This window comes from Euwallacea fornicatus, chromosome 29 (genome assembly GCF_040115645.1).
Source record: "Euwallacea fornicatus isolate EFF26 chromosome 29, ASM4011564v1, whole genome shotgun sequence".
Lineage (NCBI taxonomy): Eukaryota > Metazoa > Arthropoda > Insecta > Coleoptera > Curculionidae > Euwallacea > Euwallacea fornicatus.
Window position 1 is genome coordinate 1,174,365 of NC_089569.1, and position 27,411 is coordinate 1,201,775.

Genomic DNA, 27,411 nt, shown 5'->3' on the forward strand with positions numbered 1-27,411 from the left:
GCGTTACATTCGTGAAATTTTTGTATCAACTCTATTAAAAAAAAATCAATGAAAACGTTTCAAATGAAATTTATGCTCACCAATCACTGAAGCGTTTGTGCGCAAAACAATGCAGAACGCATGTGCAAGGTGTATACAAGGTGATTCGCGGAATTCTTTCGTTAGAGGATTTAAATTTCCCAAAAATGTATTTGGATGACGATTGGTTACCGGCCACAATCGTCTACTGGAAGTTTCGTTCAGCAATGTGACGTCAGTTATCAAAATACCCCATTAGTGACTTCCGTCGGTATCCACGTGCGTACAAATAACAGCAGCTTACGTGTTATTTGAACTGAGACTAGTCATTCCTGATTCCTATGAAAATTAGCTTGATGTTAAAAAGAGTAGCTTAGTAATTATTAAGCTATTGGTAGGATCACTATGCTTTCTATATTTATATATAATTTTCTTCTTTTTTTAAATTCAATTTTCATCGTCACGTTAATATTTATTTAACAATGTTCAATGTTCAAAAACTTAACAAGGTGCGCATATAAAAAATATAAATAGAGGTGTCGAGTGTCACTTAATCCATCCACTAGAGAATTAAATGATAACACGCAGCAAAATGATAATTCAAATTCAAAATTTTATTATATTACTTTTAATCCAATAACATCTGTACGTGAATATTATTTCCAAGCAGTTGTAACACGTTTAAAACCAGTGTAAAAAATACGATAATTTGTAGGCACTACTTACTGTCACCAATTAAATTCCCTTTATTCGGTTTATTTAAGTTGTCTTAAATATTGAATATATAAATTAAACGAATGCAAAACCCTAATAATTTACAATTACACGTGAAATACTTGAAAGGAAATATTTGACTATTCTCATGGCTTTACATGGAAAAATTAACAAAAATTACATACATCTATTAGCAAAACAAGTGGTAGTATGTTCCGGGTTGGCAGATAGTGCAATTTTTGCGCTCCGTTGGTGTGCAAACCCAAAACAACGTACCTGCCACAAAAACAAAAATGGTACTATCGGCGAACCGGGGAACATGTGACAATAAAATGAGTAACGGACATCGAGTGTTAGGAATTTACTTATTTTCCAAAATGCTGTTCTTCAACTTCTCGTAATTGGCGCCCGAAAAGGTTAAAACGACGCTCTTGTTCTTAATAAATACGAACGTGGGCATGGACGAAATGTTGTAATCCATGGCGATTTCTTCGCATTCATCTACGTCAACCTGAAAAGAAAAACAGTAATAAGTTTACATCTACGAAATAGTACTTTTCGTATATAGGGATAAAGATGAAGTGAAAAACGAAATGCTTTATGGATCGACGCGCCCTCCTAATCTAACGCCCCAAGTGCACAGGTTAACCTTGTACAAAAGAAATCCTTGTTAAACTTTGCATGTAATGGCGTAAAAATAATTGCAAGAGAAGGAGTTTTCAAGAGAAACGTTCGTTTTACTTGTAATTCGAAATTAACAAATAAAAAAAATAAATAATTGCAGTATTTTTATGTGGTTCATTCCATCAGTAGGCCGATTCGAAAACGTCTCCCTTAGGGAATAGCGGTTATCATAAAAATCGCGTATGATAACATTATGCCCGTTTTTAGTCTAACGACCGGTCGTAAATTTCATATAATTATCGCAATGATCAGCCATTATTGGACAAGCAAGTTCATCATGGTTATATAAAGTAAATAGAGCATTAAGTGGGTACTTCACGTAATACTCGAGATTCCAGAGCATTCCAAATATTATTAATACTTCAGGCTACAGCAGTAATAATCGTTGTAATAAATAATACCTCCATACGCGATAACCAACACATGTTCCTACTATAAGTCGATTTCGGTAATGTTTGTATACCGTCTTCATTACGGAACTCCCCACATATTACGATGCAAGTTTCGAAATGGATTTTTGTTGTGACAAGATTGATTTTAGGTTAATTCGGAACGTTTACAATTCCGTAAAACTTGAAACTGCGGGTGGTTTTAAGAAAAAAAAGTTTAAATGAGCACGGGTCCGTTTACGTTTCCTATCTGAAATACTGGGTGTTAAACTTCTTTGATTTCACTTTTTCCTAATAGGTCCGCTGCGGCATGGAATATTTTTATGTAAATTTGGGAGCGTGAAATAGGTGTAAAGGCACACCTTTTAAGGGAAAACCCGTGTTTTTGACATTATCAGCGGCGCCTCCACTGATATGATCCTGAACATTTTAAACAGGAAATATGATCTCTGTAATTTTAAATATCAACTATGAACCAGGACTAACCTGAATTAAGAAGCCGTTTTTCCTTAAAAAAAAAAACCTACATTATTCATTTTTAAACAGTCGTATTTTTATTCCTGGAATATTCCATTGCTTGAGGAATTTGTCTTGGCTCAAAATTTGTCTCGGCTAATTAAAATTTCCTCACATTTGGAAGAAACCGCATGAGTAAATGAGGAACGAGCAGAGGTATATTTAAAATTATTGCAAACCTATATTTCCTAAGCGATCGCCGAACCTAAATCTAAGCATGCCTTTGACTGTACGCTCTAAATTCTGCTTTGGTTTTCAAAAGTTCTCCTCGACGAGCACCGGTTCACTGATACAAATCACCATTTTTGATAATCAAGGTAGAAGCGACCTTGAGCAATGATGCGAGAAACGTAGATCGCAACTGGTAATAACTTCAAAAGGTACTATGAGACCTAAGAAAATCCGCAATGAAACCTGTAAACCAAGCATGCACCATTATCAAAAAGTGAATAGTAAATTATTTCCCACTTAATGCTATTGCACAATACTGTCCTACTGAGATCTGGCACGATCGTGCCATCAATTTATCATTTTCATTAGCCGTGAAACGAAAAGAACGGGCGCACCCAGCGTTACTCGGATACATTGTGTGGGGGAGCATTCGACCCCCCGATCTTAGGGAAGTAAAGAAGTACTGCTAAGACTTGTGCATAATGGTAATGAAGGAGGGTGGAATACCCCCGTTCAAACGATTTTCTGACATATAGCAGGAACGTTGTTGTAACCAAAGATTTCGCAGGAAATAATGTTAGTTGAGAATGAGTTAGCAAAAAACCTAAAACTTCCAAAAGTACCACAGTGTCCGAATATTAATGCGAGCCACTGCATGTAGCCACTGATAGCAAAATTTATGAATTCGTGGTGTATCCAAAACCTTCAATCAGAATTAGTTAACAAATCAATGCAGCCACCGAATAGCACATGACGAATAAGGTGATACGACAGTATACCTCTATATATAAAAATGATTTCATTAAACTGGGCATGAGTCACGGAAATTCTTTATACAAGTTTGCTAATATTTTCCGGAAACCTTCAGAATAATTCACGTTTCAGAGTCATTTTTACCTTTAGAATGTGAATATCGGGATATTCCTTAGCCAGCTCATCTAGTTTCGGTCCGATTATTTTGCAAGGCCCGCACCAGGTAGCAAAGAAATCGATGACGACCAACTGGTTTCCAGCATCAGAGAGTTTTGATTGCAAATCATCCTGAAAAATGATGACTCAGGGATTATTTATATTTCATGCTCATATGTGATTTCAAATAAAATTTATACTATAAATATGAAGAAACGTAACCTTTGCATTAACTGTTCACATCATGAGAGTCATATATATCTTGTTCAAGAACGTTTGATAAATCTCTCGTGCGCAAAGCATTTAAACAATCTATTTGAAGTGAAAGGGAATTGTTTGTTAATTCACTTCATTGTTTTTGCTTCGTCATTCAGCCGTTAAGCTTAATATTTAACGGGACTAAGAAGGGATGCTTGCACGTAAAGCATGTCATCATTTTCAAATAGGTTCGAAACGTTCCGAATTCATGACTGACCATGACTAAATATTTTGTGCGTTAAGTCACAAATACTGGTCAAGAATTTGAGATGGCAAATCGCATTTAAACTTAGATTGAGCTCGTACCGACGATCAAGAAACCCTTTCAGAGCGGTTTAAGCTGAGCTAGTCCTCTTGGACAAGGCCCCCACATTAAGAAAGTATAAGATATCGACGAAATTGGGTTGTTTGTCGATATCAAGTATTAAAAAAAAAAAAAAACATAAAAGTGGAAACTGCAGATACTTGTCCGTTTAACAGACTAACACTTCTAGCTTGACTATGTATTAAGAGTCATGTAGTGGTGAGCATCAACGAGAACTCTCCCTATATACATACATGTAAGTAGTATTGAGCTTTGTATCAAGTGTTTTCCCCCGTATAGGAGACTGTCGAATTTAAACCAAAAAAAAAAAAAACAATGTATATCCTAATTACTTGGGAACACGAAGAATTTGGAAATTAACCTGGTACTGACAAAAAAATCAATTATACACAGCACAGCGGGTTAAGTAATTATTCGTTAGGGAAATGACATGGAGTGCATTACTTACGTGATTGATGAAGAATAGGTTACTGACTTTTTAAAGTCACGAAAACATTAAGCTTATTTAACCATCAAATTTTAAGTGATCGAGCTGGACGCTCATAACAAAACCATAGCATGGGGTCGTCAATATGTAATCAATCGTCGACGGCAGGGGGTCTTTTTTTGATATTTTATGAAATATGAAATAGGGACTTGCATATTTTTATGGCTAGTTTAAATTGTTCATTTCAGGGAAAGCCTGAACCGGACTGTTCAAAATTAACTTAAAGGTAATATCACAAAGAAAAATTGGACTCAGCAAGTCTGGGTGGGGGTTTTAAGGTAGTTACCCGACTTCATCACGTATCACAGCAATATTTGCATAAGTTGTTGGTGTGCAATTTAGATTCAATTGATTTGTGTCATTCTGTAACCAAGCAGTATTTACTGCATATCTCATGTTGTATATTTTATGTCTCCTGCGTATCTGCTGCGCCACCAATCTTACCAGCATGTGCCACTCTACACAGAGTATGTGACAACATTTTCAATTGAAATGCATACTAATGTTGATCCGAGTGAATGGTGCATACTATGCAATTTGGAATAAGTATGTAATAACTGACACAGACCATGATATAAAGGCAATAATACTTTTGCAAGACTAAGATTAATTGAGGTTTTCTCAAGAAATTGGCAGTTTCATCTTTATAAACATTTTTAAGACATAAAGATTCTTAATAATTATTGCAGATAATCTCACAACTTTAATCTTGAAATAAATGTCTGTTGATTCATGTGTGGTGGAGAAAAAATAACCTTTTTAGCATACAAAATTATCTATTTTTCAAATAATTAGATTTGTAGGGGATGAATAAATCATAATCCAACAACTCTAGACACTTGACCCTCTCAATCAGGTATCCAGTTTTTTTTAATTAACCAACTCATAACATCTCTGAAGAGAAATATAAGTGCAAAAATTTATAATTGCTCATACAGTGCATAGTGTATAGATAACATATGAGAGAAAATCATGTATTTTTAATTTTCTATGCAATTTTTATGCACAATTTTATGTTATGCAATCTTAAGATGAAGGGTGATATACTGAGTCATACTAATACGCTTTATTGGAAGCAAGAGGGTTTGGGTTTTATTCAGAGTGTACTAGCAATATAGAGAAATGGGAAAATAATGGAATTGTTTTTTTGCAGATAGCGTAATGTTCTATTTATCTGTTAATCTGACCTTGTTATTGGGAATGAGTGCATTAGATATGACTAGCAGAAAATGATATTTTCCTCAGAGAAAAAGTGACCTTTTAGTGGGCCCAAACTAGATGAAAACGTTACTTTACATACCAAAGCCAGAAGGCCAAAAGTACAAACGTTTTAAAATTACTACAAATAGAAAGTAGGCAAACATCTATAAAAACTTTTTTTACCTAAGTAATAGGAACAATAGTTTCGAATACCTAAAAAACTTTAAATATCTTATAAAAAGATGTTTTGATCGGTCCTAATTGAAAAAAAAACGATGTAGTTTGCTAAATTGCTTGGTTGGGACAGCAATTTACTTCTTATTGGTCTCGTAAAATAAATAACTATTTAATAAATAATTAAATTAGTTTGCTGGTTGCCGAAATGTTAAATATTTTTGAATACTGAGCGTTAGGCAAATACTTAATTATCGATATTCTATTTTAAAATGAGGAATTGTGTTATACATCAGGTTATCACATCTTCCGTAGTAACGTTGTATTGCTGTGTTACACAAATGGGGCTTTCTTTGGGAGAATATTTTCGAAATAATATTACAGTTGTTCAAAAATTACCTTGTCCTTAATGTGGGTGACCATTTTATAGCACTATTTAAGCTTAAATTCGGCTAAAACACGTAGACGAAACCTTTCAAAAATGCGGAATGCAGAGGAGTAATTTTTCTGATTAAATGCAAAAACCACTTGACTTGACTGACACGAGACACGATGACAAACGTGACACTCTATTTCTATTCAGTTTCAGTTAACTAATCTGAACTGAGCGGAAAATATCTCTGTGTCCTTTTCTATTAGGCACCAACAATGTAAGAGATCGACGATCCAGCTATTGTTTGGCCCAATCGAGAAGCGTGACGCCACGTTATAAATAGCACATAAAAAAATAGTGCCATTGGGACTCGGATTTTCATACAATGTTGCCGGCTTGTTACGAAATGTTGCTCTGTTAAAGTATGGACACACGGAACGTTTCACTTTAACCCGCAAGACTTTAATAGCGCATTGAACCTCCAATATAATGTCAGTTTGCTAGATAAACCAATGTCTAATAGGGGTTTGTTTAGCAGACGCAGGGGGCTCAAATTTAACTTGGAAAACTAAAAAAGATTAAAAATACTAATTTCTTCAAAAAGGGGTAGAGATTTTTAACCTAAGAACTTTTGTAGGTATTGACAACAATAGACGACGCATAGACTTTAATGGACAAAAGTACTTTTTAGCTTTTCCAATAGCTTGCTTACCCCTGTGTTAGAGAATATTTTTTCAGAAAAAGTGATATGCTAGAGGCTTTCTTGAAAATAAAAATTATCCTTGAATACTTCGTTTAATGCTGGAGAAATGGTGCCTTGAAATTGTTTCTTCCAACTCATCGTTTCTAAGTAAAAAAATTAAAATCATTTTCTTTTTTATCCATGTAGGATAATTTTTGAATTATTTAAATGAAATTAGGGTTTATATTCTACTTAAGAATTATGTACTTCATTTTGGACCGAACTGCGTCGGTGCATACATGGAAAAAATGATCGATTACGCGAGGTTGATATTCATGGACGAGAAACGACAACATTCTGACTTCTTCCGGGAATATCCAACCAAACACGCATTCGTCCTGACCTGGATGGTAAGTCTGGATTTCCCGAAGAGCACGAGGCTCCTGGGGGAACAACGAATAAAAAGAATGATCTTTATTCTCATAACCCTCTTAAGGGAATTTTCTGCTGATGGAGAGCAGTTCGAAGGTAGATTTGTTAGAAATCAGTAGAAATAGAGACTGATGTAAAACGAAATCAGGCAAGTTAACTCTCTTTCCGGGGGTTTTCTCGTATGACAAGTGTGAAGAATCTCCACCTTGATGAAAAGAGAGGTGATAGAAGAGCTGTAAGATAGGAAAATTCCCCAGGTCTTGAAGAATTTTCCTTGGGTGAACTTTGGTTGAATTTATTCTATATGTAGGGCAAAAGACTGTTTACTCTAAATAAATTTATTGGTAAATTCTCACAATTAGAATTTAATGCAAGTCACTATTTTCATACCCTTTACTCTCTGAACCTTATGCTGTAGAACAGTAATTCTATTTGTATTGAAGAGAACGGTGCGCGAAATAGGGGTGCTTTCACAAGATTGAGAGATTTAAAAACTGCTATGCAGAAGACATTCATTCCGACAACAATAAAACACTAACAATAACACTATTTTATGGATTTCTTGAAAATGTGTAGTTCCCTACTTCACATAATTTAATTTCCATTACGTATTGGAGCAGAACAAAAACAACTTTCCCCTGACTTGGAAGTTCCCATTAAACTCGGATTATAGATTATATGTACTGAATTATCTTTTATATAGTGGAAAGTATTCTTATTTGTTTCTTATGCAGCCGCAATAAACAAATATACAGGATGTCTATTTAACAGCCCCTCGGACTTCCATGAGTTTACTCGCAATTTAATAAAAAAATCAATTATGGGGATGTGTACAAAGCTAATAAGGGTGAATTTTAAAATTAGCGATCCCCCTACAGGGCGTCCCAAAAAAGCAAGGTGTCATCGAGTGCAATTTTTTTAAACGGGACCACTTAAATTTTTGCTACGTTATAGAATTTTCTCATGATTCCACGTTAGCTTCTAGATTTTTCTCCTCTGGAATGCAGTAACTCGAAGCTAAGACGTTTTTGAAAGAAGTTTGAGCCATTTACAGCGCGTGACAAAAAAAATTAATATCGAAGTTAGATTTTGACAATTTTAGGATAGATTCTCGTGTAAGGTCCCCTTAGCAGACGCGAATACTCATTTAGCCAAAAATACATAGCGGGTGTTCACAATAGAAACTGTAATTTTCACCTTATAAATTTCAATTTTTTCAAACAGAATAGTGTTTTTTTATAATGTTAGATGAAATAAAGTTCGGTTTTCTTCATTTTGGAATAAACTAATGTCATATTCCCCTTAAATGTTAACGAAATCATCAGTTATTAAAGGAAACTTAAGCTAATTGCGATATATTTTTTTATCATGCACTGCAAGTGCCTAAAATTTCTTTTAAGACGTCTTAGCTTCGGGTTACTGCATCCCAGAGTAACAAAAATCTAGGAACTAACAGAGGCTCAAGAAAGGAGTTCATGACGTGACGTTTACTGAAAATGCGGGTGGCCCCTTAAAAAAAAAAAAAATCACTTTATGCCCTTCCGCGTTTTCGAGGTGCCCTGTAGGTTGCCACTAACTTTAAAATTTACCTGCATGAGCCTCATGTACATCTCCATAATTAATTTTTGTTATGAAATCACAAATAAATTCATACGAGTTGGAAGGGCTGGACATAAGGACCAAGTCTCCGCAAGGTAAATTTTCTCAGGAGTTGCTTCGAAAGTTAACAAAAAGTCCCAAAAGCTACGACCTGAGTGTGAGCTTTTTCTTTATTCCACAGTTTCCGAGTGGCTGGGACTAATCAGAAAATTATTATCGGTTTGTAGAACTATAGGAATAAGTAGCAAAAGCATGTGCCTGTTTGGTCACAGACCGTTATTACCCCCGATACTGGCAATAGTTAGGGTGCACTACTTAGAACTTATTAAGTTAATAAATATCTATAGTTTATAAAGTTATCAATTTCTTACGACCACGAGTGAACTAAAGTTAATCAAGATCACAAATTTTTAATTACATATAAGTGGCCTTTGCTTAATATCACAAGCTCTCTGTTTGTATCACAAACCCAGTAACGCCCTTACAATAAGTTATTTATCTACAAAGCTTATGGTTATACTGGACTAATTAAATATAATGAGCTACATACATATAATCTAGTGAAATAGAATTTTCAATTTTCAATATCTGTGTTATTTATTCCATGGCAGGAAAAGCTTACCATAATACGGGGTGATTCAGAAGTACGGGCCACCATTTCAGGGGCCCATATACGTATTAATATAAGATAAAATTTTAAATACATTTTTTTCCTAAATTTTTTCTTAAAAAGTTATGATTGTTCGAAGAAAGGCCGATAAAGTGGGTTTTGACCCTAATTGGTGAACGGGAACCTACAAAGTGTTGATATTTGGTAGGAAACCATAAAATTGGATCTGGAATAACTTTGCAAAAAAATCGTTTATAAATATTCAGTAGTGTGATGTTCTGGGGGAGTACCCTTCAATATTTTTTGTAAAAGGTTTTTAGAATATAACATTGTTGAGTGTGAATTTTCAAAACCCATTTTTCTGGAGAATGGTAAGTGTGAGCGAATTTGATGAAGACTGCCTTTTTATTGAAAAAAAACAGTGTTTTTTACGAATACGATCTTTTCCTGTCCTGTGTCCTTGACTAAAAAAGCTTTTTAAAGAAATGAGCTTTCAAAACGACACGCAGCTAATTGTTTAAAAATTTTCTTGTTAAAATATTGTAAATTCAATTAAATGGCCACCCACCAAATTTAAACAGTTTCTAACTTCCCGTTCACCAATGAGGATCGAGAAACCACTTTGCTGGTCGTACCTTTAAGTCCTTCTACCTTTCTTGAGAAATCATTTCGAAAAAGAAATGTGGCATTTAAAGTCTTACGTTATATTAACGTGTAGAGTACGCCCCTGAAGTGGCGACCCGTATTTGCGAATCACTCCGTATGTCTAATAAGCATATAATTGCATAATAGTTTCCAAAGTGTTCATATAATTCATACAAAAGGCAAGTATGGTTTTTCGGTTCTACAATATCAAAATTAATATGAAAGCTGAAGAGATTCTGAGACTTCCTATTCATGAGAATCATTAGGTGGCATGGGTAATGCACATTTTTCGTCAATTATCATAAATAAGTATATGGCTGCTTATATTTATTTATGGAAGTCTTAATGTATTTTTTAATAAGTTATTCTTGCTAAAAAAGCAGTTAATAAAATATTAATTCTTAACTAACCAACTAAATTTTATTTCTATTGGAAATTTGGGAAATCGAACATGCAGCTTTTTAATCGAGATGCTCCGACCTTTGATTTAATTGCATTTGAGTTAGTTAATTCGTTGTTTATCACAAAATCGCGAAAGGTCGCCAAAAAATAAATTTCAAGCAATTGAAAAAAAATCATCGAGCACAGCCGTATTTATGGAATTTTACTTGAATGTGATGACATCATCAGGGCGTGAAGTGATAATTATTTCCTTCCCTGCGCAACCTTTAAACGAAATTGTTTATTAAAAGAAAATTAGGACGAATAAAAAACATGAAAAATTCAAAATGTTTAAGATCTGAAAGTTGGTATGCGTTGCGTAGCTGATGTTCGTTTTTTGGTAGCACTGTAAATCGTGTTTACGTTCTTAAATACATAGGATGCACATAAGAACTTAATCCGCCCTTACCTTCTAAGGTCTACAATATTTAGACAATTTAGTTAGACGGCATATGTACAAATAGAATATTTAAGACATACGGGGTGTTCCGATGTTAGGGGTCAAACTTTAACCACGGCTTCTACGTAGAGAAATAATCGCTATTTGCTGTATGGGGCTACATCCCAAAAATGTTTTGTAATAGAAATATAGTATAAAGTTTTAGATAAAAATTACAAATTTATCAATCGTTGATAAACCACTTGCTGTATTTTATTGCAATTTTTTAGGCATAAAGCAAATGAAAAAATTAATAAAACAAACATTAACAAGTTGCCACAATCAAAGGGATTTTATTAATAAAACGAAAGTAGCCGCAACATTGTCTTTAAGATAACAATTTAAAAAAGTGCTAATGCATTAAGACGATTTTGATTTTTTTAAATCAAAAATGATGTGATGTCAATAAAAATTGTTACCTTTTTTTATTGGAAAATTAATGGAAATGGAAACGCAAATGTAATTTTTGTTTCGATAAAAACCAGTGCCGGATGTATTTCTATAAATATATTCGAGATAGTGTCCGCATACACGCTACTGATATCAAATATAATTTTTTACTTCTAAAAATAAGTAGTTTTTTGATGTGATTAGTACCTACGAAATTGTAATAAAATATATGAAGCGGTTTATGGGAAATTAATAAATTTATAGTTTTTCTGCGAAAACTTTAACGCACTGTATTTCTTTAAGGGAATATTTTCGAGATTTGACCTACATAGCAAACTGCAATTTTCATCTCCGTAGAAGTCGTGCTTAAAGCTCGATCCCTAATTGCTGGGTCACCCTACGCGTCCATTTTAAGCTCCAAAGACCTACCCAACTCACATATCCATATATTTATATCATGTTTTGAACCTTTAAAAATTAACTATTACGTATGTACCATACATTAACTAGTTGGTACACGTGCTGTAGATGTATTTTATAAGAAGAATCACAATTATTGTTCGGCATCGACTCAATAGCAATATCATTTTATCACTATTAATACATTATGAATTATGTAATATTTACAACTTTTATAGAACTTTAATATATTAATTTGTATCTCTTTCTATGTTTATCGATCACTTTTAAGCTCCGTATTTTGATTGTTACACTTTCTGTAGCACACAGAAATTATTTAAAGAATTATGGCTAAATTACAACGAAATCATGTAGCGGTGTCGTTGTAGCTGTAGGTAAGTTGAAAGGAGCTAAAGAGTATCACAACTGTTGAGTTTACGGATAAAAAGGGAAAATGCCGTAAGTATACAGCATTCGTCGAAAGTATTGCAACATGTTTACAATTTTAATAAACCGAATCTAAAAAAACAAAAAAAAGTGCTTAAACACGTGTAATTTTGTTTTAAAAAAGGTGTTCAATGCAGTGTTTTCGACATTCAAATTTTGCACCCCTGTGCAGCTATCCTCATTAACACTTTACTTTTAATGGAAAGGCGCCCACTGTAATGTATTGAACGAAAGGCAATTCAATAAGGAACACAACCGAATGTTCGGAACTAAAATTGGATCTGAATTTTCTCAAAAAAAATAGGACAAAGTCTGTATCGTAAAAAGACTAAACACTTTCGTCCTGAAGATCCATCCTTAGTTTGCGTTAAAAGAGATTGAATAAACGGCAATAGCACGTACAGTGGCGCACAGTCAAAATGGTGCGCGCCTGAATTTTCCAATTTTGCTATGATAATTTATTTTTTATAATATAAGTCTAATAGCAAATAAAAGCTACATAAAAACTATTCCCTGGGATGCGAAATAATGATATATTATACTAAAATAAAATTTTTAAAATACATTTTCTCATAATAGCACGTCACAATAAAAAAGATGCATGAATGAAGGGAATACAGGTAAAAAATATGTTTACTAATAACATTCTAATGTTTCTCGTTTGTAGCAAGTTGTATTTAGTTCAATTTATATTCTGTAGCAGTTTGCATATGTATGTTAAAAGTGCAATGGATTGCTACACATCCATCGAGATAAGAGAGGCAGCAATTTTCAACTTTCAAAAAGGCACAAGTCAAAGAAAAATTGCGGAAATTCTTAATTTGAGTTCTTCGACAGTTCAACACATAATAGAACGATATAAAAAGGAGGGTCACATTATCAGAAAACCTCGTAAAAGCAGCCGAAAATTTTTCAATCAACACGATGAGCGATGGATTTATAGAAAGATGAGAGAAAACCCCAAACTAAGTGCACCAAAATTGACTGATTTGGTGGAGAAATACCTAAATAAGAAAATATGTGTTGGAACAACACGAAGATGTTCACTTGCCAAAGGTCTTCATGGCAGAATTGCTAGGGAAAAGCCATGCATTAGCCCGAAGAATAAGAAGTCGAGGTTATTGTTTGCTGGAAAGTATTTAAAACGGGACTTAGAATTTTGGAAAACTCTCATTTTTACTGACGAAAGTAAATATAACTCGTTTGGCAGTGACGGAAGAATAAATGTTTGGAGAAAATCAAATGAAGAGTTATTACCTCAACATTTAAAAAACACCGTAAAGCACGAAGGAGGGAACGTGGTGGTTTGGGGATGTGTAGCTGCCTCTGGAGTCGCGAACTTACATATCATCGAAGGAAATATGGACAGATTTATGTATTTAGATATATTGAAAACAAATCTTGAAGTTAGTGCCGAAAAATTTGAGTTAAGTGGTCATCTTAAATTCTATCAAGACAATGACCCTAAGGAATGGTTACTTCATCAGTTATAAAAACTCCTGCCTAATCACCAGACTTGAATGCAATTGAAAATGTCTGGAATAAACTCGACGCAGAAGTTAGAAAACACCATATTTCCAACAAACATGACTTTTAGAGAGCTCTATCAGAAGAATGGGCCAAACTAGATCAGAGATTTTTTAAAGAAATTAGTTGAATCAGCTTCTAATCGTTTGAAAGAAGTAATTGAAGCAAAAGGTGGAGCTACTCGATATTAGTTCGTAACAGAAATTATGTTCATGAATATTTTTCTTTATTCATCATTTTTTGATTGTGATCATCATTTTTTAATTAAATTACGTTTGCAGCGACACCGCACAAGTTCGAACAATTCTTTATATGACTAGTTAATCTTACATTAATTAAAAATAAAATAATGTAATAAAACAGAAATTAATGTTTCTAATTAAAAAAAAATTAAAACGAAATCATCAGTAAAAATTAGCTACATCATTTTGACTGTGAGCCACTGTAGACATTCCAGATCGTTTTCAGTGTAAACAATTTTTTAGATGGTGCACCAACGGCATTGTGGTATCGCTGTGAGAGTGCCTCGATGAGATTCTCCCTAGGAGAGGGATTGATGAAGGACGCGTAATAGAATGGCCGCCGCGACCTTCAGATTTTACGCCGTTCGATTTTTTTTTTGGGTCACTTGGAAGGTCTCGTTTGTAAAAATCGACCGAAAATACTAGACGATTTTACGTCTTAGAGTTTACACGGAGTTAGAATTAATAACAAAAACAACACTGGATGATTGCATAAAGAGTTCGAGGAACGACGAGTTTATTTTAATTTTTACTGGAGTCCAATTTGAGAATTTTTTGGGGGAATTTAAATTTTCTTTTACGTAACAGTAAGTTACTTTATTTTGTATTTGGTCATTTTAATTTTTAAGAAAACTGCGGACCCAATTTTAGCTGTAAAAATTATAAGTGTTGCGATACTTTTTACAAGCCCTGTATTATGGAATGTGAAGGTTGGTTGGCGCGGCAGATATAATGTTATTGATTGTTGCCTTGTGGGAAACAATGTTACTTATTACTTCAATTTCTGTCGATACCAGAGTTATTTACCTTAAATTTTTCCATGAACGCCACGTTTTGGAAGCAAATCGAATGTCCAAATCTGCATATTCAGTCAAAGCAATTACAGCAATTTGTAGCACGACGATTAATGACCAATTTCATCAGTTCAAACAGAGTCAGAACCTGCATGGAAATTTGAATTTTAAATTTTTTACCTTTTTGGACAATTTTTCGCACTCTGAAACGACATATTTTCGCTTTGTTGCCTGCGAGGGAGACCAGCGTCTATTTGGCCGGACATAGTGTTACCTATAACTTATCTAATGGCGATGTACTTTGCTGCTGTTCAAAACAATTTCATCGATGGTGGAGTTTTTCTCAATGCAATACGACATGACGTGTCCATGGCTGCATTGGTTGACCTTCTCCAAATCCATGAAGAGGAAGATGACACCTAAAACGGCGACTACAAGCCCAAAAACTGCAACTCCTAATGCGGGAATTTTGTTTCGATCAAGCATCGATCCCTCTTCCAGACGTAAATAACACATGGCTGGTAAAACGTAGGCTAAAGGAACGGCCGCCAAAACACCCTGTAAGATTTCGCTGCAACTATACGGGGTAATTTGAAAGTGCGGGCCGCAATTTCAGAGGCGCATTCTTCACGTTAATGTTAGATGAATTTTTTGTTTAATTTTAGATTATTCCTTAAAAAAGTTATGATCATTTAAAGGGCGTCGGTAAAGAGAAATTACGACACGAAACGATTGCAATCGTGAAAAGTAACCTTTTTACGATGAAAAGGTTCTCTTTCTCAGATTAGCCGTTTTCCAGAAAAATTAGCTTAAAAAAATCATGTCCAAAAGATTAAATTACAAAAAAATTGTATTAAAAAATAAGTATCAAAATACGTTACGCCAATGATTATTCTTATTACCATTTTTCAATTCCAGGGTCAAAAAACCTCTCTGAAAAGCAATTAAAATTTTCTTACATTAATGCGAACAGCACGCCCCTGAAGTAACGGGCCGAACTCTTCAACTGCTATGTATTTCTATCAAAACATTAGCAAGACTTCTCCACTATTAATGTGGGTACTACCCGTGCTAACCGGAAAGGATGTAAAACCATAACACCTAAACACTTACATTCAGTTCCAACACTACACCAAGACAATCGGTGGCCATGGAAATCAAATATGTAGTCAGAATAATGGATATGGTCAAACCGTAATGCACCCTTTCGGATATGGGCACATCTGGATCTTTGCCTAGAATGGAGTTTTCCACCACTTCGCGTGTCACGAAGCATTCGATGGGGTAAGTCAGCAGAATTTGAATGCTGAATAACAACCTGCTCATGTTCATGAGGTCGTCGTCCCAGCAGTAGTTTTCCAGCAAATCACCTGAAAGGATCAAGGAACAACCACTATGATAGAATGGGTGTGGACCTTCATAAGATACATGAGAAGTTTATAAACTAGCGAGAAGAAGGTGGTAAGACGGTGTCTCGTTATCACACGATATGATGACGTAGACGAAAGAGCTAAAAGAATGGAGAGTAGAGCGAAGGTAAAATAGCATGAGTACACCTCTGCCTACAAATTTCTTACCTTCACATCTTTATCATCAATTTTTTTTTCTTGTCTTGACGCGAGGAAGGAATATCTCCTTGAATTTGTGCCGCCCATTTCGGAACGATACTTTTTCCACGACAACATCAATTTCGTGAAATATATTGAGTCATTGAAACTAATAGAGTCAGCACGTCAATTTGAAATATAAAATGGCACGCCATGAAGTAACGTTACCGCACGCCATGGCTATTCACCACGCGGGGTGTGACAAAGTACTGGCCACGTAAATGTTACTTATCGCACGGCTGGAAGTAAGAGTAGTTTCAAACTCTCTGCAAAGCTGAAGGTAACGTAACGACGGCACGGATTATGGTAATTTCTTTGATCACTGATCATTTTGACGAATTCGGGAGTCTCAGATTTATTCTTCTACTAAAGGGGCGTCCACTTGCCTTGCGAATAAGCTTTAAACGTTGAATATCCAGCTATTCCAAATATGCAAGCTACTATCAAGCTAGTCAGTATGGAAGCATGGGTGACAGTTTCCCATTTTTTCTGCGATGCGTCTGCCATGGAACTGTAGATCAAGAAAGTGTTATGATGACACATGAAAGCTGAAACAGACTTTGGATTAATGATCAGGGTGAATATTCCCCGTGCCAACGCACCGAAGGCCATAATTCCTATTGCAGGAATGATATCACTGTTGAAAAACCTCCATGAATGCGGATGGTCAGGTCTACAAAAATTTATAAGGAAAAAACGTTATCGGTTCACCATCCGCGTGAGAAAATCTGCTCTTACTTACACTATTTCACTCAACTTTCCAATGCGTAGCATAATGGAAAAAAGGATGAACGCAATGCAGACCAAACTGAAGAACGAAATTTTCGCTAACTTGGCTATATCTCTGTATAGACAAAGGGGCACAGTGATTAATATCGTCGCTATCAAAACTATAATTTCTCTTTTGGCAAAAATATTATCTGGTCCTATATCAGTCAATCGTACTATCACTTTGGTTACCGTGTCTCCCACGACCACGTTGTAAGAAACCATAGCTGAAAGTCTCTCGTAAAATGAAAATAATGGCTCATCATGTATACAGCGCTCGTAAAATGCATTGCAACACGTTTATAACGTTCATAAAGCTGATATTATTTTAAAACGCATAAACACGTTATAATTTTATTAAAAAAAGGGCGTTCAATGCGCAATTTTCGACGTTCGAATTCTTCACCCCCATCCAGCTGCCCCTACTAACGTTCCATTTTCCAACGGGGCGGTGCCCATTGGTGTAATCGGAACTAAAATTTGATCTGCGGTTTCCTTAAGAAATAAAATTATTAAATACAAAATAAAGTGACTCACGATTACGTAAAACAAAATCAAAATTCCCACATGAATTGCCCAGATTGGACTCCAGCAAGAATTTCGGAATGGCTCGACCGTTCCTCGAACTCTTTTATGCAATTCTCCAGTGTTGCTTCTGTCATTAATTTCAATTCAGTTTCAACTCTAAGACGTAAATCCACTAAATTTTGCGGTCAATTTTTTTAAACGGAATCTTCTAAGTGACCCCGAAAAAAATCGAAGGGCCTAAGATCTGGAGATCGCGGCGGCCAGTCTATTGCGCTTCTTCAATGAAATCATCTCTTAGGGAGAATCTCCTCAAGATATTCCCTCACATCGGCTGCATAATGAGGTGGCGCGCCATTTTGTTGGAACCAAGAGTCATTGGTTACTCATTCCCAATTTTCTCCAGGAAAAATTGCGACGACTGATCGAACTATTTCGTTTCGTAACAAGTGCGAGTATGATGCGTTGTGTACATTGTCCCCGACGGACTGCTGGCTATTACACACATCCAAGCAATGGATTGTCTATGTAGAAAGCAAAGATTAAAACTTTTAATCCTTTTGGGATATAGGCCTTGTTCAATTTTTTTTTTAAGAAACTGTAGATCAAATTTTAGTTCCGCATATGCCGCTGTATCGCTTATTGAACTACCTTTCCTTTAACACACTACAATGGGCACCTTTTCGTTTAAAAATCATTTAAAAATAATCAGTCAGTGGGGGTAGCTGGATAGGGGGAGAAAAGTTTCAATATTTAAAATAAAGCATTAAACGCGTTTTTTAAATAAAATTATACGTGTTCGAGCGTTTTTTTTTTAAATATCGCGTTTATGAAAGTAACAGGTGTGTCGCAATACTTTTCACAAGCGCCTTATAGTACCTGTTTACCTATAAAGGGATAAAAGAACTGTAAAATCCCGAGAAAAATATAACCTGCTTTTCCAAAGGCTGCCTCCATTATTCCCTGATAGGAGAACCGACCGCTTATGTGGCCAGCTTTGACCATTAAAATAAGGGAGTAGTCAGTCACGTAGGCAACAAAGGCCAGGAGAAGGAGACCAAAGCCAAAACCAGCTTCGTGGAGCGCATAAGGAATCCCTAGGAAAAAAGGGGTGAACCAACCATTTAGGCCCAATCATAAGGGACGTCCTGAAAGTTTAGGGCCCCCCATGAAGTATTAAAAATCACGTAATATTAAAACCAGTGTACAAGTTTAATATATTTATCTTTGTAACATGAATTCGTTGAAACTAAGTCCCATACTGTTTGTTTATTCCATTTTCCTCATGGGTGCAAATTAATGGAAAAAAATATTAACTCCTTCAATAATCAAGACTACTTAGTGTTTTCCCTCTTTAATCTTCTTTTTGTGCATACTTGTTTAGTTCTTATTGTTCTAATTCAGTACCGTTTTCAATTGTACCCGTTCCACTTCATAATTTTATTAGCTCGTAGCACCTCGTAGAAATTTGTTCACTTCTAAAGAAAAGAAACAAATAAAACCTTTTTTTTTCGTGGATTTAACCGGTCTAAAAGAAGAATTGCTGTAAATAAACATCGATTCGTAATCTCATTAACAGAGCTTGTGAAAATTACCAAAAGAAAGAAAACGGGTGTCCCGGGAAATAGTCGAAGTAAAATGAAAGAAGAATTTTAAGAAAAGTCGTCCAGGAAAATAAGTCATCACTGGTATGCGATCAATTTAGGCGAGGGCGGCTTTTGCATAACGAGTCATGTCTTGGCCCCACGAGTGACTTACAGCTATTTTTAGATTAAAAAAATAAATTTTTGGATTAAAAAAATAAATTTTTGGATTAAAAAAATAAATTTTTGGATCAAGAAAATAAATTTTTGGATCAAAAAAATAAATTTTTGGATTAAAAAAAATAAATTTTTGGATTAAAAAAATAAATTTTTGGATTAAAAAAATAAATTTTTAGATTAAAAAAAAATTCACCGACTAGATGGTTGAGATTAATACGAGTACGACTTCAGAAAAGAAAACAATTTTTTGCTCAGTGCCAAATTTAAAGACAACTTTTCGCCCATTGGTGACGTGGTTTTTGGCATGATCCAATTACGTTTTCCAGCGGGTTATTGCTCCAATTCACATAGCTCGTGCAACAAAAAAAAACAATGGTTCTGCAACCGCAACGTCGATATCAGAGCAGTGGCCCGCGAACAGTCCAGATCTAAACCCAATGGAGAATTCATGAGGATATACACTATTGGACGAAAGTAGAGAAACTTTAGTGATTCTGAACGAATTTTTTGGAATCAAACTGAGTCTGGAAATTATTAACATGTAAATATAAGAAACATTCTTGGTAGGTAACTGGCGATTTGCAACTAAAAATAAAAAATAGATTTGTCCATTAGAGTATATCTCGCAGGTATTTCTGAGGAGTGGTATGGCACTCACTCTGAAATTTTCCAAGAGCAAATAGAAAGTGTGAAAGACGGAATATTAACGTCATACATGGAAAAGGGAAAACCATACGATTGTGAAAGTATTTTTTGAGCAAAAATTTATTCCTTCTCCTGTTTTGGGATATGAATTTTCCATTTGGCCGTTGTAAAAACGATAAATTATAAAAGTACGCAAAATTCGTTAATTATTTGTGTATATTCGTTTTTTTCAAAACCCTTCGAATAAATTATGTTTGGTAAAAGCTCTCTTTGTTATTTTTAAACAAAAACATTAAGGGTGGGCCTATACTTTCGGGCGAACCTTGTACCCTAGTTTTAGACTTGCACCTTTAACTCTCAGCTTTGACACATATTCCATAGTTTATATGTCAAACTCCGTTTTAACCGTAGGTGAAGTTTAAGATTAAGGTATAAAACAGAGCTTTATAGTATATTTAGTCACCTATTACTCCGCTTCCAATTATGGAGTTAATGAAGTTGAAGCTGGCGTAATGTAAAGAAGACTTGTTTTCTTTATCTTCATCCTAGAGATATTCAAAACTGTGAAAAATCTTATGCAAAGCGTATTAATGGCTTACCGTTACCAATTGTTTCATATCGTCAAATGCATTTTCATGAGAGTCAATGCTGCTTCCCTATAAGTAAGAGAAATAAGTGTGGCGGCAGGTAAATTATGTACAGGGTCCCAGAAAAATTAGCGCAAATACCGGCAAGCTCGAAACAGATGTTTTAATTGAGGTCGTCGTATTCAACAATCCCCTTAGAGGCAATCTCAGCTCTGTAAATCAACAACCCCGTTTTCCAATTTATACAATACAAAAATTGCTTTGACACCCTGTAGAATAAAAACAAGCAATTTTTGTGTGGGGTGAGTTTAGTTGATACTCTGTATTTATATTTCCTTTATACCTTCTGTCCATTTGTATGGTTGTTTCGAAAAGAGCCGCCCATTTACCCCACGTAGAAAATGTAGTTACAATTGCGGACTAATCTATGGAATAATGTTGGAGAAAGTGATTTTTTGTTGATCGTTTATGTTTTTGTCCTCAAAGTTTATAGATAACGTATGGTAAATGTGGTTGAATTTATCTTGAGATATTGCCTTAGGAGTGTTGTTTTTAAGCATTTTATTATTAAAGCCAATTTTATTGCTGGACAAAAGTATGGGATAATGTGTAATTTTGTTATCTATGGGGGCCTATCAGTTGCTTGATAGTGTGACGAATTTCATACGTGCTGTGGCAAACAAAAACTGCTTTTCTGACGATTTACGAAAATATCTTGTCGTGGTTGCGAGATAGACTTTGAAAATTGGCTAAGGGGCTGTTTCCAAAATCCTTAAAAAAATTTAAATTTTCGAAGACGCGAAAAATTGTTTAAAACGTGGACGTCCGATAAGATCAAAAGTTACCAATGGCGGAAAAATATCAGCTCGAAATCCTCATGGGGAAACGTGAATTTTTTCTTTCATTTTCAACTGAGTTTTAAATCTAACGTTTATTTGAGCAAAAACAACATTTGCTAAATATCAATTTTCTAACAAACCGTTGGAAATTTCGGCTTTCAGCAAAATTACCGTTCTTTTACAAACATTTTCAAATCGAATATTTTCCTGATCAAATTGCCGATATCCTTGTATTACCCGCCCCTGGAAAAATGTGATCACTTTTTTGTATCGATACAAATAGAGCGCAAAAATTTACAATAAAGTACGAATTTCCATTAACTTATTTCGAAACGTTTCGAATATATTAAAAAAAAAATCATCTTCAGGAGCCAATGTTCAACACCCTGTATGTCAAAAACGGAGCGCCTTTTGATATAAATTTATATGGGTTTTTCGTTACATCCCGGGAGGTAAAATACGCGTTCTGCGTCCAGAAACACCTTTTGTGAATAAATAAACTGATTTCTGTGCAATTTGTGTATGATATTATAAGCTTGAATGTGCTGCGATGCAGCTTTTGATTAAATTGAAGGCTGCATTAGAGGTAAGTGATGTTCCTTTTTAATTGAAGAATAAATTCCAAGAACCCCAGCCTGACCTGAACATGACTGCAACGCATTTCCAAAATTTGCACCCCAAGAAAGGATCGTTTTAAAATTTTAGTAACAGGTGGTCGATTTGATGAAATCAATCGGTTCTTCTCCTGCGGACTTATTACTCACCGACTGAAGGAAGTAGCGCATCATTGAAACGTAACATTCAGTGAGTCGCGTCACCTCTCGTTTTTATCATATTGGTAAGCTATGTGGTTCGTACACCCATTAAAACAAATGTCGAAGCGCGAAGCGGAGCCCTATCTTGCAAAAACTTAAATGGACAACGAGACTTTACTTACCCTATCTTCAGAAAATTGCTGGTACTTGCTTCGGTTGTTGTCGAGAATACAACTATTCTCGTTTGCCTTACTTGAAATCATATTGGCAAGAGAGTATAAAGTTTCCTTAGGCCGTTGCTGATGAAATCCGTGCAGTTGTTCCTTTCCCGACTTAACCCCACGTCAGGAACTATGTTATAGCACTTCCTAATGATTTAGTATTGCCAGAAAAATATGACCTGTAAATTCTATAAAAACCGATCACTTTCTAGAAATATTTTCGTACTCTGTGTGCAAGAGGAAAAAGGAATTCGGGTGTCTCAGTAGATTTTAGGATAACTCAAAGTGGTTGATTGGAAGGGAAAGGTGATTATGTAATTCTACTTAACGAGGAGATAAGCCTCACATTTAGGGCAATCTCTTTTATGAATGGAGCAAGATTACTCCACAGGATAATTATTGATTTCTTTAGAGACATGCGTCCAGATGAGGATTCTGCAGATACATACATGGAGCGTAAGATAGTAAATATAAATTAGTAAATACGAGGATTGGACGAAGAGTTTCTTGTAAAACTTCCAAATACATCTCACAACTATTCCTGAAATCTACATATAACCGAAGCGAAACAATGGTCTGAGCAATAGAATTTACACGTTCTCGCTTAAGCAGGTAAGTACCACTTGGCGCAATGGAAAACGAGATAAGATAATAATAAAGTGACGAAGATAAGATAACAAAGTAGCAAATTTCATTAGTTTGTTAGTGTCCGCAAAACTCATTATTAAAACATTTAATTGATCTCTTAACTGCGTTTTCCATCTAAATGGCGAAGTTGAATTTCCCTTTGTGTCTGGCGGTTTCGAGCGGCTGGTACATTATGGTGAGTACTGCTACGAGGAGGTTGATGGGCGAAAACGCATTAATGGAACTGCGGGAGAAAATTTCATTTTTATCAATGAAACTGACTTTCGTTCTCTTTCGGGACACGCCTCGAAATTACCGGGACACTACATCGCATTGCGCGACCCACGATTCAGTGTTCATTTCGCGGTATGGGACACTAAATCACGTGTCTCAATTTATGATCAGTTCTGCGGCTTACGGTAAAAAACGTCGCCCTCAACATCATCATTAAAATTCCTCTACGTTCAATATCTCACACTAAACATCTTCATTAAGTTTAGTTTGTTTCAGTGTATGCTGTTAAATCTGGGATGTGTATCGGCAGTAGATGACATTGGTCCAGATGCAGAGGAGAGTGAGGCATTGGAGGAATTCTTAACAAAACTCGAAAGGTATTCTGGCCTATCTCCTCTGAACGAGGCGAAAAGATTTCTAGTGAAGAATGTAAATTGCGAGACTGCTGACTGCATCATCAATGTAAATGGGAGTTTAGTGTGGGACGTCAGGTGAGATTGAGGAAATAAAAATGCGTATACAACATGTGATTATTGGTATTTTATACTTTGCCGAATATTCCTTGCACAGCCACACAGGTTTCTACTCCAACCTTTCAGGGAGAAACTCTACGAGCAGTACATGGCCTCTAGTCGTTCATCCCCTGAAGACGCTGAAAATACGTTGGATGGCTGCCTAAATACGACAAGTACAAGTACCTACAACGAGTGCATGCGGAAACTACGAAATGAAATGGTTACATTCCTTGATGAACATTTTGAACACGAATTTAAAACTGCTCTTGAAGTTGATTGTAATACAACCGAAAACTGCATTACTGCGCAGAACTCTTAATAAAACTAGATGCGCAGGGACAGGAATGGTGGACGAAATAGTTATGGATCTAACGTAGTTTTTATAAATCATTTTATGTAAGGAGTTATGCAAGTGTGATTTTGTCAAGACGGCTAAGGTGCAGGGTGTTCCAGGTTAGATGGAAAAACCTATTTTTTCTGCTTCCCTGTGTATATACAGGGTGTTCGATTTAACATGCACATGCGGTTTTCTCGAAAACTAAAAATTTAATTTAAAAAATTTTCAAATAAAGTTTGTTTGGGATAAAGGAGCACTTCTTTTGACATTTTTTTTTCAAAAAAACTTTCATTTAGAAAGCCCTTTCAAGGTCATTCGCATTTTTTCTAATGGAAACCCTAGATTCTTTTGACAAAAATGGATACATCACTAAAAACTAAAAAACATTTGTTTGAAAAGCTTTTCGATTCGAAAAAATTCGAACAACCCCACTCAACTACTACTGTGATTTGAACATTTTATTTATTTACTAAACTTATCAATGAAATTTCATATTATCGGTTGTTTTTTATTGAAACAATTTGTTTTAAAAAACCTGTAAGGCAATTTGTAAACCTGTCAACGTTAATAAAAAGAATTTTGAACATTTATTGGATTAGAAAACTTTTATGTTGTTCCACGCTTTACTTAATTTTCGATTATTTCTTTGAATAAATAATCTAAAAAAGCGTTGAATCGAAAAATTTGTCAAACAAATGTTTCTCAGTTTTTAGTGATGTATCCATTTTTGTCAAAAAATCTAGGGTTTCCATTAGAGAAAATGCGAATGACCTTGAAAGGGTCTTCTAAATGACAGTTTTTTTGAAAAAAAAATGTCAAAAGAAGCGCTCCTTTATCCCAAACAAACTTTATTTGATACATTTTTTTATTAAATTTTTATTTTTGGAGAAAATCGCATGTGCATGATAAATCGAACACCCTGTACACTGAAAAATTCAAAATAGCCATGTGGGACAATTTCAGGCGTAAAACGGGCAAACAGAGTTAAAAAATGAGCACGAAAAGGTCCATTCAACATACGAGTGATATACAGGGTGTTCTATTGCGCAAGCGCTACATTATAGTTATTTTGTATTAAGTTGAAGTCGTTTCTCAAAACTACCTACAGATCTGTCCCTTTTTAATTCAAATAGAGCAATATTAAAAACAGAAGGGCTTGCGTCTGACTCGGAACAGCCTGTACAGCTTAAGGGTTTGTTGTAATTTGCCAATAGGGTAAGTCACGTTAACCAATAAAAAAAATCCAAAGAGCATTCAAGTATCTCCGTCGATTCTTTGGAAAACTGGAATATCGCCCGGCAGGTCCAAGCATTCCCCCAGATTCCACTTTTCAGGTTTCTCCACCTTCAAAATCAATAAAAAATCTTTACAAATCTATCAGTATCGGTTCGATAACGGAACACTTTGACACACACACCAAAACTTCATGCAACAGAAAACTGATCTTGTTCACTCAATTTGAAACAAAGACATGGGGCAACGAAGTGAGTCTTGGAAAACCCCATGGAGAGTTCGATTCACAAGAACAGAAATGAGCAACTCCGGAAAAAATGAACTTCGGAATTTTAAGATAGAAACCTAAGGACTTGTAACGGCTTCGTAAAATGGCGATCCATTAACTCATAGTCTAACTTTAACACATGCGAGTTATTAATGAGAAGAAAATAAGTTAAAAAGCTTAGGCCTACACATTTCTCATGTCGCATACGGAAAAATCACCTCGATGATTTGCTTATGAAATTCCATCGTTCTTGATTTCTTCTTATCATTTTCATGATACACGACTGGTCTTGCACACTTCGTATGCCTGAATTAGTATCGACTGCTAGAGCAGAAAAATGCGACAACACAACGTATAAAATAAGTTCAATGCTTTTTCGCTTTGACTGTTGTAAGAAACCTTAGCAACAATGCCCTTCAAAAGGCAGCTTGCAGTACTGACCACGCGAGCAGCCCTATGAAAAGCCCCATTGCATCGGGTTTTAAACCGTCACAATTTGAAAATTTGTCTAAAAAAAACTAAAACATAAAATAAAAAATAGGAATAAAGTGTTTAATAAAATGGTTCGATAATTCACATAAATTCGATCCACCCTCATTTGAGGTAATGAATGCGGGGAATGTCTGCAAGAAGACAAAGAAAATATTACCTCTTCCTCCCCCTCTATGAATATATGAATTCACTGCTGGCAGCTATGGTCAATAAACTCACGGACTGATCATGTATGCTTTAATACCACACCAACAGTTTAACTTCTTCACAGAACTAACAATAAGCTTTTCTAAATGACAATATTCCACTCCTTTTGTATTTATACCGCTCCTGGATAATGATATGAACGCAGCTGCGTTTTTTGAAAAGGAAGTGTGGTTTCCAAGATAAGAGCAATGTTCTTGGTGCCTGTGTGTGATTATCAAGTGCGGTTCATCCTTGAATACGAAAGGCACTAGTTTGAATGTGAAATCAAGTCGTTATGATTTCCAAAATTAATGCTCACGAAGAGGTTTTGTGCATAACTCGGGGTTTACATAGCTAAGTCGGTTTGGTTATAGGTTTCCTCGTAAGCCTAATTTAGAACGACAATATGAAATTGGTGGTTCGTTTACCCATTAATGCCGAAAATTTTGGTCAAAGTCGAACATCGTCATTAGAGAATTAGCATTCTGAGGGGCCTCGAGGATACGAAGGGTCCAACGGCGCTACAATTAAGATCATTATGAAGTAAAGACAAATAAATAATCGTCGCATATTTATTATTTCTAATTTTAATTCATTATGAGTTGCAAATACTTGCGTGCCGATTTTTATCACTCTGTAAGGTTATTTGAATTCGTTGGTCATAACTGAGGTCCGAAAAACTGTAAGAGATACGCGGCCGGTTAAACTACGGCAAATTTATGTATTTTATGGTGAACAACGCTCACAGTCTAGGAAACAAAAACTGCATGCGAAGAAGTTAAATTGATTTTAAGGAGTATCTCCATGTAAGTTGGCGTAAAAATTAAGTATTGAAAGATAAATTAAATCGCAATTTTAAGGGGTACGAAAACGTGCAAGTTTCATAAGATTTCGTATCCCTTACCGTTTTCGAGATACCAACGGTGCACAGCAAATTTAAATAA

The 27,411-nt window shown here is 35.2% G+C and overlaps 3 protein-coding genes across 4 annotated transcripts; 1 reads left to right on the forward strand and 2 right to left on the reverse strand.

Moving 5' to 3' along the window:
- Positions 1-617: 617 nt before the first annotated feature.
- Positions 618-6,402, reverse strand: Trx2 (Thioredoxin 2). The gene is made up of 3 exons (XM_066297878.1): positions 6,245-6,402; positions 3,390-3,533; positions 618-1,243 (listed from the first exon to the last, which is right to left on the reverse strand). The coding sequence occupies exons 1-3, from the start codon at positions 6,266-6,268 to the stop codon at positions 1,094-1,096; spliced, it is 318 nt and encodes a 105-aa protein (XP_066153975.1). The 5' UTR covers positions 6,269-6,402; the 3' UTR covers positions 618-1,093.
- Positions 6,403-7,654: 1,252 nt separating this feature from the next.
- On the reverse strand, positions 7,655-23,179 carry LOC136347666 (putative sodium-coupled neutral amino acid transporter 11). 2 transcript variants are annotated; one of them, XM_066297872.1, is made up of 9 exons: positions 22,537-23,179; positions 20,779-20,829; positions 20,637-20,718; positions 18,653-18,862; positions 17,215-17,467; positions 17,075-17,145; positions 16,859-17,020; positions 15,979-16,235; positions 7,655-15,423 (listed from the first exon to the last, which is right to left on the reverse strand). In XM_066297872.1, the coding sequence occupies exons 1-9, from the start codon at positions 22,615-22,617 to the stop codon at positions 15,151-15,153; spliced, it is 1,440 nt and encodes a 479-aa protein (XP_066153969.1). In that variant the 5' UTR covers positions 22,618-23,179; the 3' UTR covers positions 7,655-15,150. The 2 variants fall into 2 exon arrangements, with proteins under 2 accessions (XP_066153969.1, XP_066153968.1); XM_066297871.1 differs by having other exon boundaries at positions 20,773-20,829.
- A 66-nt stretch (positions 23,180-23,245) lies between these two features.
- Positions 23,246-25,539, forward strand: LOC136347669 (uncharacterized). Its single transcript, XM_066297877.1, has 3 exons — positions 23,246-23,398; positions 23,713-23,927; positions 24,036-25,539. The coding sequence occupies exons 1-3, from the start codon at positions 23,342-23,344 to the stop codon at positions 24,268-24,270; spliced, it is 507 nt and encodes a 168-aa protein (XP_066153974.1). The 5' UTR covers positions 23,246-23,341; the 3' UTR covers positions 24,271-25,539.
- The last annotated feature ends 1,872 nt before the right edge of the window (positions 25,540-27,411 follow it).

What these genes read in the sequence shown, in the direction of transcription:
- LOC136347669 (XM_066297877.1), top strand. Translation starts at nt 23,342, where the DNA reads ATGGCGAAGTTGAATTTCCCTTTGTGTCTGGCGGTTTCGAGCGGCTGG. An exon ending in CGAGCGGCTGGTACATTATG is followed by an intron (nt 23,399 to 23,712) that starts GTGAGTACTGCT and finishes AGTTTGTTTCAG; the next exon opens with TGTATGCTGTTAAATCTGGG. An exon ending in AGTTTAGTGTGGGACGTCAG is followed by an intron (nt 23,928 to 24,035) that starts GTGAGATTGAGG and finishes CCAACCTTTCAG; the next exon opens with GGAGAAACTCTACGAGCAGT.
- Trx2 (XM_066297878.1), bottom strand. Translation starts at nt 6,268, where the DNA reads ATGGTCACCCACATTAAGGACAAG. An exon ending in TCACCCACATTAAGGACAAG is followed by an intron (nt 3,534 to 6,244) that starts GTAATTTTTGAA and finishes ATCATTTTTCAG; the next exon opens with GATGATTTGCAATCAAAACT. An exon ending in CCGATATTCACATTCTAAAG is followed by an intron (nt 1,244 to 3,389) that starts GTAAAAATGACT and finishes TTTTCTTTTCAG; the next exon opens with GTTGACGTAGATGAATGCGA.
- LOC136347666 (XM_066297871.1), bottom strand. Translation starts at nt 22,617, where the DNA reads ATGATTTCAAGTAAGGCAAACGAGAATAGTTGTATTCTCGACAACAAC. An exon ending in AATTGGAAGCGGAGTAATAG is followed by an intron (nt 18,863 to 20,636) that starts GTGACTAAATAT and finishes CTTTTTTCCTAG; the next exon opens with GGATTCCTTATGCGCTCCAC. An exon ending in AATAGGAATTATGGCCTTCG is followed by an intron (nt 17,021 to 17,074) that starts GTGCGTTGGCAC and finishes AGTCTGTTTCAG; the next exon opens with CTTTCATGTGTCATCATAAC.